This window comes from Juglans microcarpa x Juglans regia, chromosome 7D (genome assembly GCF_004785595.1).
Source record: "Juglans microcarpa x Juglans regia isolate MS1-56 chromosome 7D, Jm3101_v1.0, whole genome shotgun sequence".
Taxonomy (NCBI): Eukaryota; Viridiplantae; Streptophyta; class Magnoliopsida; order Fagales; family Juglandaceae; genus Juglans; species Juglans microcarpa x Juglans regia.
In genome coordinates this window covers 21,135,625-21,153,033 of record NC_054606.1, presented here as the reverse complement: position 1 = coordinate 21,153,033, position 17,409 = coordinate 21,135,625, and the positions used below count along the sequence as shown (strand labels likewise).

The 17,409-nt window shown below is 35.2% G+C and overlaps 1 protein-coding gene across 2 annotated transcripts; it reads right to left on the bottom strand.

The window, feature by feature from the left end:
• Nucleotides 1-2,639: 2,639 nt before the first annotated feature.
• LOC121239775 (putative phospholipid:diacylglycerol acyltransferase 2) lies at nucleotides 2,640-14,006 on the bottom strand. 2 transcript variants are annotated; one of them, XM_041137097.1, is made up of 6 exons: nucleotides 13,221-14,006; nucleotides 12,876-13,098; nucleotides 6,359-6,642; nucleotides 5,529-5,862; nucleotides 3,947-4,212; nucleotides 2,640-3,497 (listed from the first exon to the last, which is right to left on the bottom strand). In XM_041137097.1, exons 1-6 carry the CDS (start codon nucleotides 13,691-13,693, stop codon nucleotides 3,014-3,016), a joined length of 2,064 nt encoding a protein of 687 aa, XP_040993031.1. In that variant the 5' UTR covers nucleotides 13,694-14,006; the 3' UTR covers nucleotides 2,640-3,013. The 2 variants fall into 2 exon arrangements, with proteins under 2 accessions (XP_040993031.1, XP_040993032.1); XM_041137098.1 differs by having other exon boundaries at nucleotides 5,577-5,862.
• Nucleotides 14,007-17,409: the final 3,403 nt, after the last annotated feature.

Below are 17,409 nucleotides of genomic sequence, written 5' to 3'. Positions count from 1 at the left end.
CACCAGAATTTGCTCACTACCCTTCAACAAATTGAACCATGTTAATTTCTGTAATCATTACTACAAATGACTCCTCAGTTACGTTAACTTGATAATTATTTTCTCGCTTCCAGAACTTAGAAATTCGAGCAAGCGCCCACTTTTGCCACAGACAAAACAAGCTTGATTTTGTAAATAGTGTCATTGGTTCTTATCATTTTGACTTTGAAAGCTCTTTTTGTGAGGTTTATTAAATTTTTTGAAATTTTTTCTTTGCAGCTTTAAATGACTATTTCTTATATTTTGACTTTTGGGCAAGCTATCATTTTCAGAAATGAAGTTTACATTTGTTATGGAATCCTCATTGCCATTTGAAACACTAAATCATCTTGGCCTCTAACTCCTCCTCTACACAAATACTTTTGAAACTTCCTCCACGAAGGTGGTAGCTTGTCGATGATGCCACAAACAATTAGATTGTCTCCAATTTTGATAATTTCGGATCTAACTTCTGCTACAACCATTTGAAAATCTTGTGTTTGCTCTGCAACAAATTTTCCATCTATCATTTGATATCGAAAGAAGTGACTTGCCACATATTTCTTTGTTCCAGCTTCTTCCGTATCATATTTACTATGTAACACTTTCCAAATTTTCCTTATATAGATGTAAGTAGTATTGTAATAATCATAAAATTGATCCGTAAGATAATTTAAAAGATAACATTGACAGTTATTCTCATATTTGGTATATTTTTCAATCTTTTCTTCGTGAGCTTTCACTTGTGCTTCATTCATGTTCTCGATAGTGATCTTGCTAGTATTCTTTGTTGTGAGAACATAAGAAACGTTGAAAAGGTTTAGATAGAAGAGCACCTTGCACTTCCATCTCTTGAAATGAGCTCCTTTGAAACAGAATGACTTGTTGAGATCTCTAATATTTTCCGTAGATTTTTCAATTGTAAGCTCCATGTTGAATTCTCCTTAAAATTATTGATGAAATACACAATAATATAATAAAAATTGAATGAAATTAATATTCAAATGAAACCAATTTGAACTAAGGTATGGAAACATTGCTCTCTTTAAGGAGATTCAAGCACTCTGCGGTGTACAAAATCTTAAATTAACCGGTGCAGCAGAATTTCTCTTGATTTGACTTTTCAAAAATATAATAATCCAACTGATCGTCGTATGACTCAAACCTATTCTACATAAATGATTGAGTCTAAAACTTCACTCAAAAGAATCTCTCTCTTTTATCTAGAAATACACTCAAAAATATTTACTCACTAAATTTATTTTTCTTATCTCACTTCAGAGAAAGTATATATACAGACAAAAAAAAAAAAAACCGACCGACCTGCACGTAAAACGGGGAAAACAATTAAAGCAACCAACTTAAATAACCCTCTTTAATAACCCTTCAAAACCAACGTTCTTCCGAAAGAAAAAAACGGCAACTTAGTAAATCAATGAAAAAATAAATTGACAAAAAGTTGACGTTTTACAAAGGAAACGGCAAAATAGGCCATCAAGAGTAATAACGACAGCCAATCAACAGTCATTTTAATAAGCACTAAAAGCTAAACGGGTTGCGTACGTGCATCTAAATTCAAGAGAAAATAAAACCGAAGCAAGCAACGGTAATGATCTCTTAAATAAAATGTTATCAATAAAAAAATTATTATTAAGAAATACCAACAAAGTCCTAATCTGAGAAAAAAAAAAATTATACTTATCATTTCTAGACCATACACATGCTTTTATTTTTTATCTTTTTATTGTTTTCTCCTAACAAGTGTGTGGTGTAAAATTGATGAGTAGAATTTTTCAATATTATAACTTCATGTTTCTCTACAGAAAATATTCCTTTAACAATTTAAAAAGAGTGACGAGTAGCATATATAATTCATTGAAGCCAGTCAACAACACCCTAGGCTGGGGTATCAGTACTTGGTTTATATTTTGTTCCTAGGTTTTCTGGCTATATTTTATATTGAGTCGCGCTATACAAAAATTTCACATTCTACATATTACTTAAAAATATATGATTTTACTTTTTTATCCTCATAAATCTAACTGGCTATATTTTATATTGAATCGCGTTAACCTTACTTTAAGTGGTGCACAGAAGTGTAAGGCTTATCATGTTTAAAATTTTTCTTTTATATTAGTCGTGAACCCATGCAATGCTCTAAAATAATTAAAATAAAATAGTTAAGAGATAAGAAGGCAAAGAGGTAAATAATGATGCGTCAATTAAAATGAATAATTTTTTTTTCTTTATTGAAAAAGTAAAAATTAAATGGTAGAAGATATAAGTGTAGGAAAGTTAAAGATGCAAAAATCAATAACCACGGTAAGAAAACAAAAAACTTATCTCATTGAATTAGGTCCCGTTTAGATAGTAAAAATGTTTCAACTCATTACAATTTTTTAAAAATTTTCACACAAAATATAATAAATAATTCAACTTTTTCAAATCTTAAAACAATAATAATATTAAAAAATAATATTCTAATAATATTTTATTCAACTTTCATCTAAAATTATCTTCACACACACTGAAAATTCATCTAATCCCCTGGTATAAATTAAACAAAGATTCCCTAGGGATATTAGCTTAATTCTTTTTTTCTCTTTTTTGGGAAAAAGAAGGAAAAAGGTAAAAGTTCTTTTATTGGTTGATCACACAGATAAAGAAAATTACTCCTTGAACAGGAATAGATAGCCCATTTATGCTAACCACCACAATTCAGCACCCATTCCAACCTCACATTATTCACATGAATGAGTTTAAGAGAAACTAACTGAATTGCTTGGATTGCTAGAGTTAATCGTTTCCCTTTTCCCATGTATATATCCCTCAAATCAACAGTTGTTTTTCCCTCAAAGCAATGCCCCCCACAGCCACTGATGGCAGCATGACAGTTGATAGCAGTTGTCAAGGAGTTTCTCAGTCCTGCAACACCATTGTGTTGTTAGTAACTTCACTCTCTGTGCCTTGTGAGCAGCACTTCTAATTATTATAATCACAGCCGAATATTTATTCTCTCGGACATTCTTAAGATATCTGAGTAAATCTTGTCTCCTCCAATCTCTGCACCAGTGGCACCAGCAGCAACTCGTAAAACGTCTTCAATCAAAGCAACATTGCCCATGATGTCGACGTGCGCACCACTCTCCATACCCCTCCCCTCAAGTAGACTAGCCGGAGGCTTGTGCCGGTACTCCCTTATGTGTGTTGCCATGCCAGATGGGTTGAACCGGGTTCTTCCTCTCCAGCCTTTGGCACACATGAAACCAGCACTAAGAACAGGCACGCTTTCATCACCATCCACAAAATATACTCCACTTTTCAAGCAGCTGCCGTCATCTCCCTCTGCTGAGCTATCAATCCTGAAAGGAATGTTCTTGCACTTTTCAGATGGTGATGATTTGTACACATATGCTCTTTCAGTCGGGATCCCAACACCATATAAACAGTATATCTCCATATCAGGAGCATCAGGAAGCCTGAAGCAAATATACAAATTACACGCCATTGGCCAAGTTTAACCAAAGATAATGTAATATTATTAACCATAGTTTTACCGAGTGTTTTGTGCTCCACTTGATTGAGAAAAGCGTAACAAAATAACAAAGTTACTAAAGAACAAAAAGATTTGTCCATAGCTTTTGGAAGGGAGAAAGGTGGCGTTGGAGGGGAAGAAGAGAGAGGAGGAGAAGTATTAAGTCAAGAATGTGAAGATTATTAACCAAAGAAATACATAAATCTGAAACAATATGTTCTAGTTAAGATAGTTACAAATAGTTTATGGATCGATTACACATGCCAAAGATGGATTGTGTATGTTCAGTGCAAAAAGGCATGTATTACTCAAAACACTTTTCTGAAGTGGAACTTTTTAATCGTTACTTTTCTGAAGTAGAACTCTTTCAAGGATGATCATACGTATACTCACCTGGTCTCCAGTGGATTGGACCAGTATTTGTAATGGTCATATTTAGGATCATCAAGATTCTCGGAGATCCCATGAGAGAAATGAGCCTCAGCGCGTTGCATCATTTTTGGAGCCACAGACCGGAGTAGATCAAAAAGAGTTCTAGCTGTGTAAGCCTTATTTTCTGCAATTTTTCTGATCCTTTCCCTGCTCATCTCATCATACTCAGTCCACACCTCTCCACATAATGAGTTGAAATTAGTTGAGGTATTTGTGCGTGGAAATTCCTGCTGATGAACCATTAGCCTCATATTTATGCTAACATAAGCAAGAAAATTACAATAGTACTCTTTGATTGAAAGAGAGCATCCAACAACAAGGGCATTAAATTGGGATTATCCACAGTCACCATAATTTAAAAAAAAAAAGTTTTAGAACTTCCAAATGTGTAAGTTAAATTTAGCAAGCAGTGTATTCTATTTTTATTTGCTTTGGGGTAAATGAAATTTTCTGTCCATTTTGTTCTCCAAGACATACTTGACGCACACATATAGCCATTTGAATTGTCATGAAATGATATGCTGCCCTCCTTTCTTTAAAAACTGGAGTTTCAGAGGTGAAAAATTTTCAACAAGTCACTGCACGGTGAATAAGAGATTTTCGGCTGATTTCAGATATATAAGCAGTGATAATCAGGTATAGGTAATTAAGGAAATTCACATATACAATGTGTAAAGAAATCATTAACGGAAAAGGGAATACAATGCCGAGAACAAAATATGAATAACGACAACCTCCAAGGATTATTACATAAACTTTTTTATAAGGCAATCTTACACAACACAGAGAGGGGCGTAACCCAATTACACAAGACGTATACAGTAGGAATGACCCAACTAGGAGATTGTTACACTCAAAGTAGATTGAGGTTGTCCCTCAAGGATGTCTTTAGATGTAAACACAAGGCAGAATGATTTATTTTAACCATAGGATTTGGATACTATGCAACTGCTGGACCACGATTTTGTCTAAGATTCTCGATAGTGTTCAATTTCATCACTTCTAAATTCTAGAAGTAATTCCAAAACGATGAGGGGAGGCAGAGGTTGTCAAGAAAAGAGGACATATTAAAACATTTCCTGAACATTATGTGGAAACCGATACGCTATTGTTGTGTTCTACACAAGTATTCATACGATTTAGCATCTCTCACTAGTTAAGATCTTGATGTCTGTTATTCTAACACGTGATAAGAAGGAGAAACTGGTCATGTAAATGCTACCAAAATAAGAAAAATATGCATTAAAGCCTCAGTAATGCAAGTACCAATCCAAGCTCGATGAAAAAGGTGAACAACTTATGTTAGGTCCTCTGAAACCGAGAAAGCAAATGGGCTTTCAGACAGCAGGACTAAGACCTACTCTCACATCCAAATAGAAAATGCAAAAAGGCTAGAATAGAATACGAATTGTTAATATCATCGAACATCCTATTATATTTCCTCACCTTGCAAGCTCAAGAAATACTGTAGTGTACTTAGTATTTAAAGTAATTCAACAGAAAATCTGAAATATAAAAAAGAGAGAGAGAGAAAGAGTGGTACCTTTGAATCAAAAGTAGATAGCTGTGAAGAAGGTAATTGTGATGCTACCTTTCCAAAGGAAATAATTCGTCCATATTTCACAGGATCCTTCAGTTGGAGACTTCTCCTTCCATTACTGTTGTTCAAATTGTTGCCACTCATGGAGGCCTGTCCTTTTTTCGCAAAACTAAAACCATGCCCTTCCTCAGCAGACCAATCCAAGTTACCCCAGATTGTTTCACCACCCTTAGGCAACAATGAAACGATGGAGTCCCAAGTTCGAGAAACCCGCATGATATGTTCTAAGGTCTGAAGACCAAGAATCTCTGAATCTAAAAGACCCGGAGCAAAAGTTCTGCAAGGGATAAAGAGTCAAGTCCAATACAAACTAGAACAGATTGAAATTTTTCTTACTGAATGCGTGGACATTATATGGAAAACAATTTGCACACTTTTTCTATTTATATTGCAATTTTCATGAGTTTACTTCAATACCTATAAGATTTCAGCTTGATAATTTTTTTTTAATCTGCTATATTTGTTAACTATTGAAACTATGCTTTGCTGTATACACATCCTCTTTTATGCTGTATATGGGGCCATAATCAATAGAGTGGAATCCTGTTGTCTCTTCATATAAATTTGAGAATATCCATTCCTTCGAGGGAATGATGAAGAAGTTTGCATCAACTTTAATAATACGGTTTATATAGCTCACAAACATCACAGGTAAATCTACATGGTTAATCACTTGCATGACTTTACATTATAAGAACTGCTGAGAATATATTATTGTAGTCAATTTTCAATATAAAAAATGCCAACTGAGGGGAAAGAGTGCAAAGACGAACCTGATAAATGCGATATCTTTGGCCTCAGATGAAAATATATTACTAACTGCCTTTGGAACACCAAGAAATGCTGGACCAATATTCATGATTGCTTTAATATGCTTGGCACACCAACCTGGACCACCACCTCCCCCTGTAGGAGGAGGTGATTCTACCCATTTCAGGAAATGGAGAAAATATATAACCCCCATAGAATGGGGTACCACTACCACTTTCTTATAGCCATTGGTTAGATACATAAGCTCAATTTTGCTCTTCAATCTACTAAGAGCTTGGTCCCGGATCTGCTTTTCCCCAATTAAAAACTATGTCAGTGAAACTCAGCATTAATCTTTCTGTTTTTAATTGGTAGTAAATGGCTATGAAAGCTAAGAGCAACATATACAGAGGAAAACAATATAGTAAGGTGTGCTTGGAGACAATAAGGTAATGGAATGATCCATTGCCTTTCCTACGGAGTTTTAAAAACACAGATTCCATTTATGTAAATTTGGAGGAGCAACTAGTGTAGCCATAAGAAACGTGCTTATAATTGGAGTTCCTAGTTAAAAAAACTAACATAGGTTATCGGACTCGTTAAAATTGAGTTTTCCATATGTTAATGTTAACAGAATAACTCTCATTCTTTTCTGCTGAAACATGGCTTCATACTAAAATCAAGAAAGGTGCTCTTATTTTTCCATATCATGAATGCCACAACTACTCTACTCTTGTTAAGGCACTAGCTGCTGCAATACCAGATCAGAAGAATAAGGAGGAGGAGCTCGAATATAGTCTAGAAGATTCTGGACTGATTTTGAAATAACAGAATTTGCTCAAGTGGTCCCAAGTCTGTCTATAAATTCCAAATGAAATTTCTGTAAATGTAATTTCCATTGCTTTGAGACAGTCTGTATAAATAGGGCCTAAAGGATCCTCGTAGTGTATGAAGGAAAATAGATACATGCAAATTCTTTCAGAGTAAAATAGTCAAATGAAGCCTTTTCTCAAACACCTAGTCTGCGTCCTTTCTATTTTTCTCTTTCTTGGTCCCTGAAAGCTTTACCTTATTAATGTTGAGGAAATGTAGCTATTCTACTGAAACATGGCTTCACATTAAAATTAAGAAAGGTGCTCTTATTTTTCCATATCATGAATGCCACAACTACTCTACTCTTGTTAAGGCACTAGCTGCTGCAATACCAGATCAGAAGAATAAGAAGGAGAAGCTCGAATATAGTCTAGAAGATTCTGGACTGATTTTGAAATAACAGAATTTGCTCAAGTGGTCCCAAGCCCGTCTATGAATTCCAAATGAAATTTCTGTAAATGTAATTTCCATTGCTTTGAGACAGTCTGTATAAATAGGGCCTAAAGGATCCTTGTAGTGTATGAAGGAAAACCGATACATGCAAATTCTTTTAGAGTAAAATAGTCAAATGAGGCCTTTTCTCAAACACTTAGTGCATCCTTTCTATTTTCCTCTTCATGGTATCAAAGCTACCATAAAGCTCACGCTCTCTCTACTTCTCAGCAAATCAAATAGACACTCAAAAAACTCCCAAAAACAACCCCGTCAGCTCCACCACCACCCCTCAACTCCTCCATCCTCAGCTCTACCTCTCACTTTGTCACTCTTAAACTCACTATCAACAATTATCTCTTGTGGAAAGCTCAGATTGTACCCTTCCTTAAAGGCGATGGCTTTATGGCTATGTCGATGGGTCCATTCCCATGCCGTCACCTACCCTTGATGATCATACCAATCTCGAATACACTCGTTGGCTTTTACAGGACCAACTCATAATCTCAGCCATCAACTCCTCCTTGTCCGATACAGTGCTAGCTCAAGTCCTTGAATGTACTACTTCACATGAAGTTTGGACTACATTACAAAATATCTATGCTGCCCAGTCCTCAGCTAATGTTATCCAAACACAGTTTCAACTTGCTACCCTCAAAAAGGGTTCTGAAACCATTTCGGAATACTACCACAAAGCAACCTCTCTAGCAGCTTCTGGACACCCTCTATCTCCTTCCCAACCTCTCTTGGAGCTGCTGGACACCCTCTATCTCCTTCCCAATTTTCCATTTATTTGTTGGCTAGCCTTGGCTCAGATTATGAGTTTATTGTCACTGCTATTACCACACGCCCAGATCCTCTTTCCTCTCATTAGATTTACAGCTATTTGCTTAATCACAAATCACGCTTAACTCACCAAACTCAGTCATTACTTTTAGGTACTAGCCTTGCAGCTCACGCAACCAGCATTAGAGCACTATCAGCACCTAGTTACTCAAACAGAGCACGCAATTCAACCCAGCGAGGTGGACGGAGTGGAGGGCAGTCTTCAATTTTTTTTTCCAATCGGCCAAACACACGACCCTTATGCAAGTCTGTCAAAAACTAGGCCACACTGCCCTCTCTTGTTACCATTGTTTCAACCAATCCTATCAAGCTTCTGCCCCTACCTCACTCGCTGCCAACTTCATTGCTCTACCCCCTGTTACTTCTTCACCAAATCAATGGTTCCCCGACATAGCAACCACCAAAATATTCTGCACCATATCGTGACACTGATCAAGTCAGCATTGGAGATGGCTCCACTCTTCCTCTACAAAATATTGGTTCTAGTCATCTCAACACTCCATCTGGCAAATATCTTCTCCATAAAATTCTTCATGTTCCTTCAATTGCTAAGAACTTACTCTATGTGAATCAATTTTGTTTAGATAATTCAATATATTTTGAATTTCACTCTTCATTTTTTCTTGTGAAGGATTTACGCACACGGGAAGCACTTCTTCAGGGTCACGTTAAAGATGGCCAATATGTTCCACCAATGACTTCGACTGCTTTGGAAGCTTCCAATTCTCGCCATTCTACTGTTCCTCAAGCCTTCCTTGGAGAAAGGACCACCCCACAAATCAGGCATGCTTGTCTTGGGCATCCCTCCTCACGAGTCACCTCAACTACACTTAGTCAATTTCAACTTCCCGTTAATAGTAAAGCGGCACTGCCATCTTGTCCTGCTTGTTCACAAGCCAAATCCCATGCCATCCCACACCCCTCTTCCCCATCTAGATCTCATAAGCCATTTCAACTTCTTTTTCTTGATGTATGGGGACCAGTGCATGTGCTGTCCTCTTTCGGATGTCGGTTTTATTTTTATATAGTTGATGATTTTCTAAATACATTTGGATGTTTCCTATACAATCTAAGTCTAATGTTTCTTCTATTTTTTTGACTTTCTTGCGTTATGTTAGTAATACATTCTCCACTAATGTCACTTCTATGCAATCAGATTGGGATGGAGAATTTCGTCCACTTCACTCCCTACTTGAATCTCTTGGTATTACTCATCGTGTTACTTTCTCATGCTCAAAATGGTAGTGTCAAAAGACGCCACCGTCACATAGTTGAGACCGGATTGTCTCTTTTAGCCTGTGCTTCCGTTCCTCACAAATACTGGGTCGAAGCCTTTCAAACCGTAGTGTTTGTCATTAACCGCATGCCCACACCAATCCTTCGAAATTTCTCTCCTTTTCAAACCTTATTCAGCCATCCACCAGATTACAAGTTCTTACGAATCTTCGGCACGGCTTGTTGGCCCAATCTAAGGCCTTTTAATCGTCACAAAATTGACTTCCAATCAAAACTTTGTGTCTTTATGGGCTATAGCTCAGATCACAAAGGATACTTATGTTTGCACTTACCCACAAGCCGCACTTATGTTTCCAGGGATGCTAATTTGTTGAAACTGAGTTTCCTTTTGCCTCTTTGCCCATTTCACCTTCTCTGCCTAACCATGCCTTTACTGGACCCTCCTCCTCATGTGTTCTCGTGTCTAGCCCACTTTCTTCCAGGCCCATCTATCCCAAATACCCTAAGCCCATCACACAGACCACCTCACTTATCTTTTTCCTCTCCCCCGTCGACTTCAAACCCGAACTCTCCCGAATCCTCTCTGCCACCAACCTCTCCAACTCATAACTCCCTCTCAATCCCACAATCTCCTTCACCCGAATCCCTCCCACATCCTACTTCCTCCCCTGACTCCAACTCGGCACCGTCTTCCTTTGTTTTCCCATCCACAAACATCCACCCCATGGTCACCAAATCGAAATCCAATGTTCACCACCCTCTCCACAGATCTGATGGTACCATACCTTGGCCACCTCCCAAGCCTTCTCTTTCTCTTATCATTTCTCCCTCAAATGCCATACCCAAGGAATCCTCCTTTTATACAGAGGCTTCTAAGTACCCTGAGTGGCGAGCGGCAATGGTTGTCGAGTTCCAAGCCTTACTTCAGAATCACACCTGGGTTCTAGTTCCTTCTTCTTCAAATCTGAACATACTTGGTCCCAAGTGGGTCCTAAAGACCAAGTGTAAGGCTGATGGAACCCTTGAGCGACGCAAGGCCCGTCTTGTGGCCAAGGGCTTCCATCAGCAACCTGGACTTGACTAAATAGAGAACTTTAGTCCTGTAGTCAAACCCGTAACCATCCGTCTTATTCTTTATCTTGCAGTTGCTTCCAACTGGTCGTTGCATCAATTGGACATCCAGAACGCTTTCTTACACAGGACCTTGAAGAAGATGTCTACATGCAGCAGTCGCCCAGGTTTGTAAACCCTGATCTTCCCTATCACATCTGTAAGTTGAAAAAATCTATCCAAGGTTTGAAACAAGCCCCTAGGGCATGGTTCTCTAAACTGACTGATAGGTTAAATTCTCTAGGTTTTCATGGTTCAAAATCTGATTCGTCATTGTTTATTCTGCAAAATGCTTCTGATTGTCTCTATGTTTTAGTGTATGTCGATGATATTGTTGTTACTAGTTCAAATCAATTGCTCATTTTTTATTTCATCACTGCACTTGGAAAGTATTTTCTTGTAAAGGATATTGGTCCTTTACTTTTTGGGTATTGAAGTCACTCGAAATTCCATTGGTTTATTTCTCTCTCAGTCTAAGTATATCTCAGATTTGTTAATTCGCACTAATATGCATAAATCCAACTCTGCTCGACACCTATGTCCTCCACTATTAAACTCACTGCACTTGAAGGTCCCTCTTTTGAGGACCCTCAACTCTACCGTAGTGTAGTTGGCAGTCTTCAATACTTGGCCTTTACTCGGTCAGACATTTCATTTGTTGTTAACAAAGTATGTGAATTCAAGTAATATCCACGGCTTCCCCACTGGCAGGCTGTAAAAGGATCCTTCGTTATCTAAACCTTACACAGAATTTTGGTCTAAGTTTTCATTCCTCTTTTTCATTAACATTGTCTGCTTCCTTTGATGTTGATTGGGCCGGTTGTCCGAATGATCGTAAGTCCACTAGGGGTTTTTGTATTTATTTTGGCTCTCATCTTATCTCTTGGGGTTCTAAGAACATTCTCATCCGGTTCCCTAAAACATATTTTTTCCTAAATTATAGGGTATGTATTTGGGAAAAACCCGAAATACAAGCTCCATTCGGTTCCCCATTTTAGGGAAAAGGTTTGGGATGTGAACAGTAGCGCTACTGTTCATCCCCTAAATCACTTTTTATATAAATTTTATAGGGAGTAGTTAAATAATTCGAAATAAAATAGTAGAAATAATAATAAAGAAAGAATAGATAAATGATTATTTTAATAGAATAGAAAAATAATAGGAAATGAGATGTGGGAGGTTTTTTAAAAATGAGTAAAATTTAGGAGAAAATTATAGGAAGTGTGATTTCTAACTAAAATTTAGAAAAAATTATAGGGAATCAGATGAGAATGCTCTAAGAAACAGCCCACAATTGCTTGGTCTTCTACTGAAGCTAAATACAAGGCAGTAGCTACACTACGTGTGAGCTTCTTTGGCTGCATTCTCTCTTAAAAGAACTAGGCATATTTCTTAGAGATCCACCAACTTTGTGGTGTGACAATTTGGGCGCTACCTACTTAACTGTCAACCCTATTTTGCATTCACGCACTAAGCATATTGAGCTGGATTATCATTTTGTTAGAGATCGTGTGGCTGCTAAATCTCTTCAAGTTTCATTTGTGTCTAGTAAGGATCGACTTGCAGATATCTTTACCAAGCCTTTATCTTCAGCTCAGTTTACTCAACTACAATCAAGCCTCACAATTTGTGCTTGAATCGCGGGGCACTGTTAAGGCACTAGCTGCTGCAATACCAGATCAGAAGAAGAAGGAGAAGCTCGAATATAGTCTAGAAGATTCTGGACTGATTCTGAAATAACGGAATTTTTTCAAGTGGTCCCAAGTCTGTTTGTAAATTCCAAATGAAATTTCTGTAAATGCAATTTCCATTGCTTTGAGACAGTATGTATAAATAGGGCCTAAAGAGTCCTTGTAGTGTATGAAGGAAAACAGATACATGCAAATTCTTTCAGAGTAAAATAGTCCATGAGGCCTTTTCTCAAACACTTAGTCTTCGTCCTTTCTATTTTCCTCTTCGACTCTCAGGAATGAAGTGTTTTCGGTCGGTAAAATGGTAGGAAAAAAAAGCATAACGAAAGAACAGAGGGAACTTAATATATACCTCTGTATTTTGGAAAGACAGCCTCCAATCATAGGCAGCCATATGCAAATTCTTTCCCTCATAGCCTACTTTTGCCAAATTCTCTATCAAGACAGCCCAAACAAAATAACCAGGAGCAAAATAGTCGGCTGAAACCAGCCCTGGAACCGCCCGGACCCGAATACCGGGCGGATCAAGTCCTGTCTCATTGTTCAATGATAGGTGCTCCAACCAACACAAAGGCCTGCAGTGGAACCCAATTCCAGATAAGTTCACAACTTCATTCTAAAAAGATTCCCAAAAAGCACAAACTTCCAAAATCTATGATGCAATCTTATATTATTTAATTCGATAATGAAATGCAACCTCTTAAAGATTTCGGAAAAACTCCCAGCCCAAAGCCGCTTTCTAAACAGACCCTCAGAGCAAGGCCTGCCTTCCCAAAGCTCTAGCCCACCAGTAACAATGCCGGGCACCAGAACTACAGGGTGAAGCGCGGTTAAGCCTTCGCGCTTAAGCCTCGTTCCAGGCGATTCAGGTACCTGAAAGCCAGGCCATGTAGCTGGCAAACAGTGGTACAGAAATAAGAGAAGCCACCAAGTTGTACACATATATCCAATCATCCAACAACAGTAATCTATGCACCTCCATTCCTTGGGTTGCCTCTTCTTCTTCTGCTGCTGCTCCCTCTTCTTCTCCACTACTAGAGTCTTAACCTTGGGAACAATACCGTCATCTTTCTTACCAACTTTTGGGGTCACATAAGATTGAAAACCCAATGAAGAGCACTTCACAGGCTCCACATAGCATAGCTTGCGAAACCGAAGAATGGAAGCCATGAAATACCAAAACAACTTATAGTTCACCAGTACGAACACGAACAAGACCAACCCATTAAAGGATTACAAGGAAGTGTGTGAAATGTACTGACGCATTGGGGTGGGTGGGAGGGGGAGAGTTGAATTATATTGCAGGAAGTGGTTATGGGCTTGGCCGCTTGAGAAAGCCGTTACAAAGCTAAGCCACGTGGTTGAGAAAAAGGAGAAGATAATGGGTGTGGTGTCTGTGGATGAGCCTCAGAAACAAACAGTCGAAAGGAAAAACAAGAAGAGAAAGAGAAAGCAAAAGTTACTTCGCAATCTCCTTCTACAACCACCATACTAAGAGAGAAAATGTGTTTCGAGCAAATTGCAGTGGTGGATGAAAGATTTAACAGACTGCGCACACCTAAACATTGCTGGGTTTTTCACAAAGACACTTGTCTTGGCCTTTACATGCAGACCTTTATCAGCTGTCACCACCATAGACGTTTCCACATAATTCCTTGGCCTTCACGTGGATGCCCGTCTAGTCTTTCTTTTACACATACACGCACACTCTTTCGGGACAAAACAACAGGGTGACCAGTATAAATGAGTACAGAGAAGAAGTAGAAAATCCTAGGCTGGGTTGCGTTCAAGAAGGAAATGGTAAATTCCAGAGATGGGCTGCGTTTTTTTGTTTTGGGAATGGAGATCGGTGTAACTTTGGAAAGTGGAGGTGAGACTTTGAGAAAGACGTCTACGTTTACCGTAGCGAGAACCGGAGAATCCAAAGGTTGGCGGGGGCATGGGTTAGTGCAACCCCAAATAACGGGGAATAAGGCACACTTTACGAGAAACACAAATTCCCAAATTTGTCTATATTTACTCCGAATCTTATATAGCATACTAGGAATTTCGAGAGTACTAAAAAAAAAAACAAAAACTAAATGTATTATAAATAAAAACTAATTATTAAGATATTAAATAATCCTTAACTTTTCATTATAATTCGTTTACTCATTTATGAAAATAAAACTCTAAAATTTACTTGATAAAATTCCATCACACATTTATGCTTATAGTTTGTCTACCTCTCTTGTTTATAAAATCTTATATCTTAAAGTTGAATTCATTCTTTTTAACTCCAACCACAGAGTTATTATATAAAAATAATCTAAATAATTTGACTTGATATAATTTCTTATATTATAAATTTATTTTTATTATAAAATATATCTAACAAATCTGACAATAATTTATAATTTGTTATATGTAATTTAAGTTTTATTTATTTTTACATATGAAATGATTGAGTTAGATTAAAATTAAAAGTTGAATAAAATATTATTAAAATATATTTTTTTAATATTATTTTTTTAATTTAAAAAATTAAAATTTTATTTTATTTTATATAAAAATTTAAAAAGAATTATAACAATTACATAAAATAAGTTGTGAGAAATGTCACAGTTGTAATTTGGCGAAATTTGAGCCTTTCACATCTAAATTTTGGACGTTATCTACGAGTTATAGCCGTGTCAGGACTCAAATCTCTTGCTGCAATTTCTTTCTCAAATTTGAGACAGATTGAGATATCTCATAAAATGAGATGGATTAAAATTAAAATTAAAAATTAAATAAAATATTATTTTTATTTTAAAATTTTAAAAAAATAAATTATTTATTTTATTATATTTTATTTAAAAATTATAAATAATTATAATAATTAAATAAAATAAAATGAAATGAATTAAAAAAGTAAAAAATTTTGTTATATATAAATAAATTTACTTACTAATCTATATATTAATATTATTATTTTTATATTTTAAATTTAAATTAATATTATTTTTAATTAATTCTATCAAATGAAAGCGTGTATTAATACGGAACAGTTATGTTGAAGCTTAGATTTGGCCTTTCACATCTAAATTTTGGACGTTATGTGATGGTAACTGGGAAACTTTTTTCAGATTCCTGCTTTGGGACAATGCTCCTATATATAGAGTAGAGGTAGGCTGCTGCCAGCAATGACGCTGGCGTGCCGTTAACATAAATTTGTCTTTTTATATTGTTTTAAGAGAATATATGTAAATATTTTTAAAAAATAAAAAAAAAATTATTCATATAATAAAAGTCACTTTTTAATAATTAAGTAAAAATATTAAAAGAGGGACACTACCGTCACCACTCCTAACTAACATTGGGGCTACCGTGTGTAGTTTGGAAATTTTTTTTTGTATTTTTTTATATGTATTTTTTTAATATTTTTTAATACTTTTAAAAAAATAAAAAATAAAAAAATAAAAAAAAGCACAACGATAGAAACCATTGATAGAAATAATCAGAGCATTCTCATTAGATTAATTAAAGTTAAAAGATATTTTTTATGAATGTAAGAGAAATTTGACTTTTAGACATTTCATTCACATAAATCTCTATATTGAAATAATTATTTTTTTATTATATAACTATAAAATAATATAAGATGAATTTAATTTTAGTTATTCACATTAAATTTTCACATTAAATTATATATTTATTCATTATATAGTAATGAATAACTAATAATTTTAAAAATATTAAATTTTTTAATTATTAATTTATTTTATTTTATCATATTTTACTATTTTATTTATTATATATTAATTAATAATCATATTCTTATTAAATTAATATATTAACTCAAATTAATATATCATAAAATATGTAATAAAAAATAAAAAGATAAATAATTAATAAAAGATATATTTAATATATATACAGTAATTTTTAAATTTTAAATTAAATTTTAAATATTTAAAATTTAACTAATTTATTATTAGTATATTTTATTTTTTAATAATTAAATATTTAATAAATTTAATTTTCCACTCATCCAACATAGCGTTGTTAAGAGTAATATTATTCAAACGAAAATGAAAGAAAAAGGAGCGATTTGACAGAGGCACGATGTTTAAGGAAAAGTAGACGGTGGATATGATTGCGTTTTCTGTTTTGTATCTTCTTCTTTGTCATGGAGTGGACAAAGAAGAAGCAGAGGACCAACAACGTCGGTGGGTGGCACTGCCAGCCGGGCGTTTTTCCTTTTCCTTTTCCTTTTAACAAGGCAATAATTTTATTGAAAAATTCAATTGGGATATAAATGGTGAGAACTGAAAAGAGATGTTAGCAAAAACATCAAAATACACATGCCTTCGGAAATTCATATGGGTTGGCTCAACTTGTAAAACTTTTCGTCTTGTTAATTCGTTTAAGCAAGGTTTGCATTTAAAATTCATTTCAATTCTTTTTAATTTATTTTATTTTATTATTATAATATTATAATTTTTTAAAATTTTTACATAAAATATAATAAATAATTTAATTTTTTCAAATCTCAAAATAATTTTCTTAAATTTTTATATAAAATATAATAAATAATTTAATTTAATTTAATTTTACTATTCACAAACCATCTCAACTCATTTATGAAATCAAACTACTCCTTAATATTCGGATCATACTCGGTAGACCGAGATTTCTTATTGTACTTACAAGAAACTTATTGCTAATGATTTGTGTGCATTCCGGAGATTTTTTTTTGGATACTCGGTGTCAATCAAAAATAATAATAAAGACAGCACAAGGGAAAAAATAAATGATCCTACTACTCTGTCGCTCAATGTGTATTATTGGGCATGCCCTTGGTACAAATTGTATTTTTTTTCTTTTTTCTTTTAAATAGTTTTTAAACATTTTTAAATACTTAA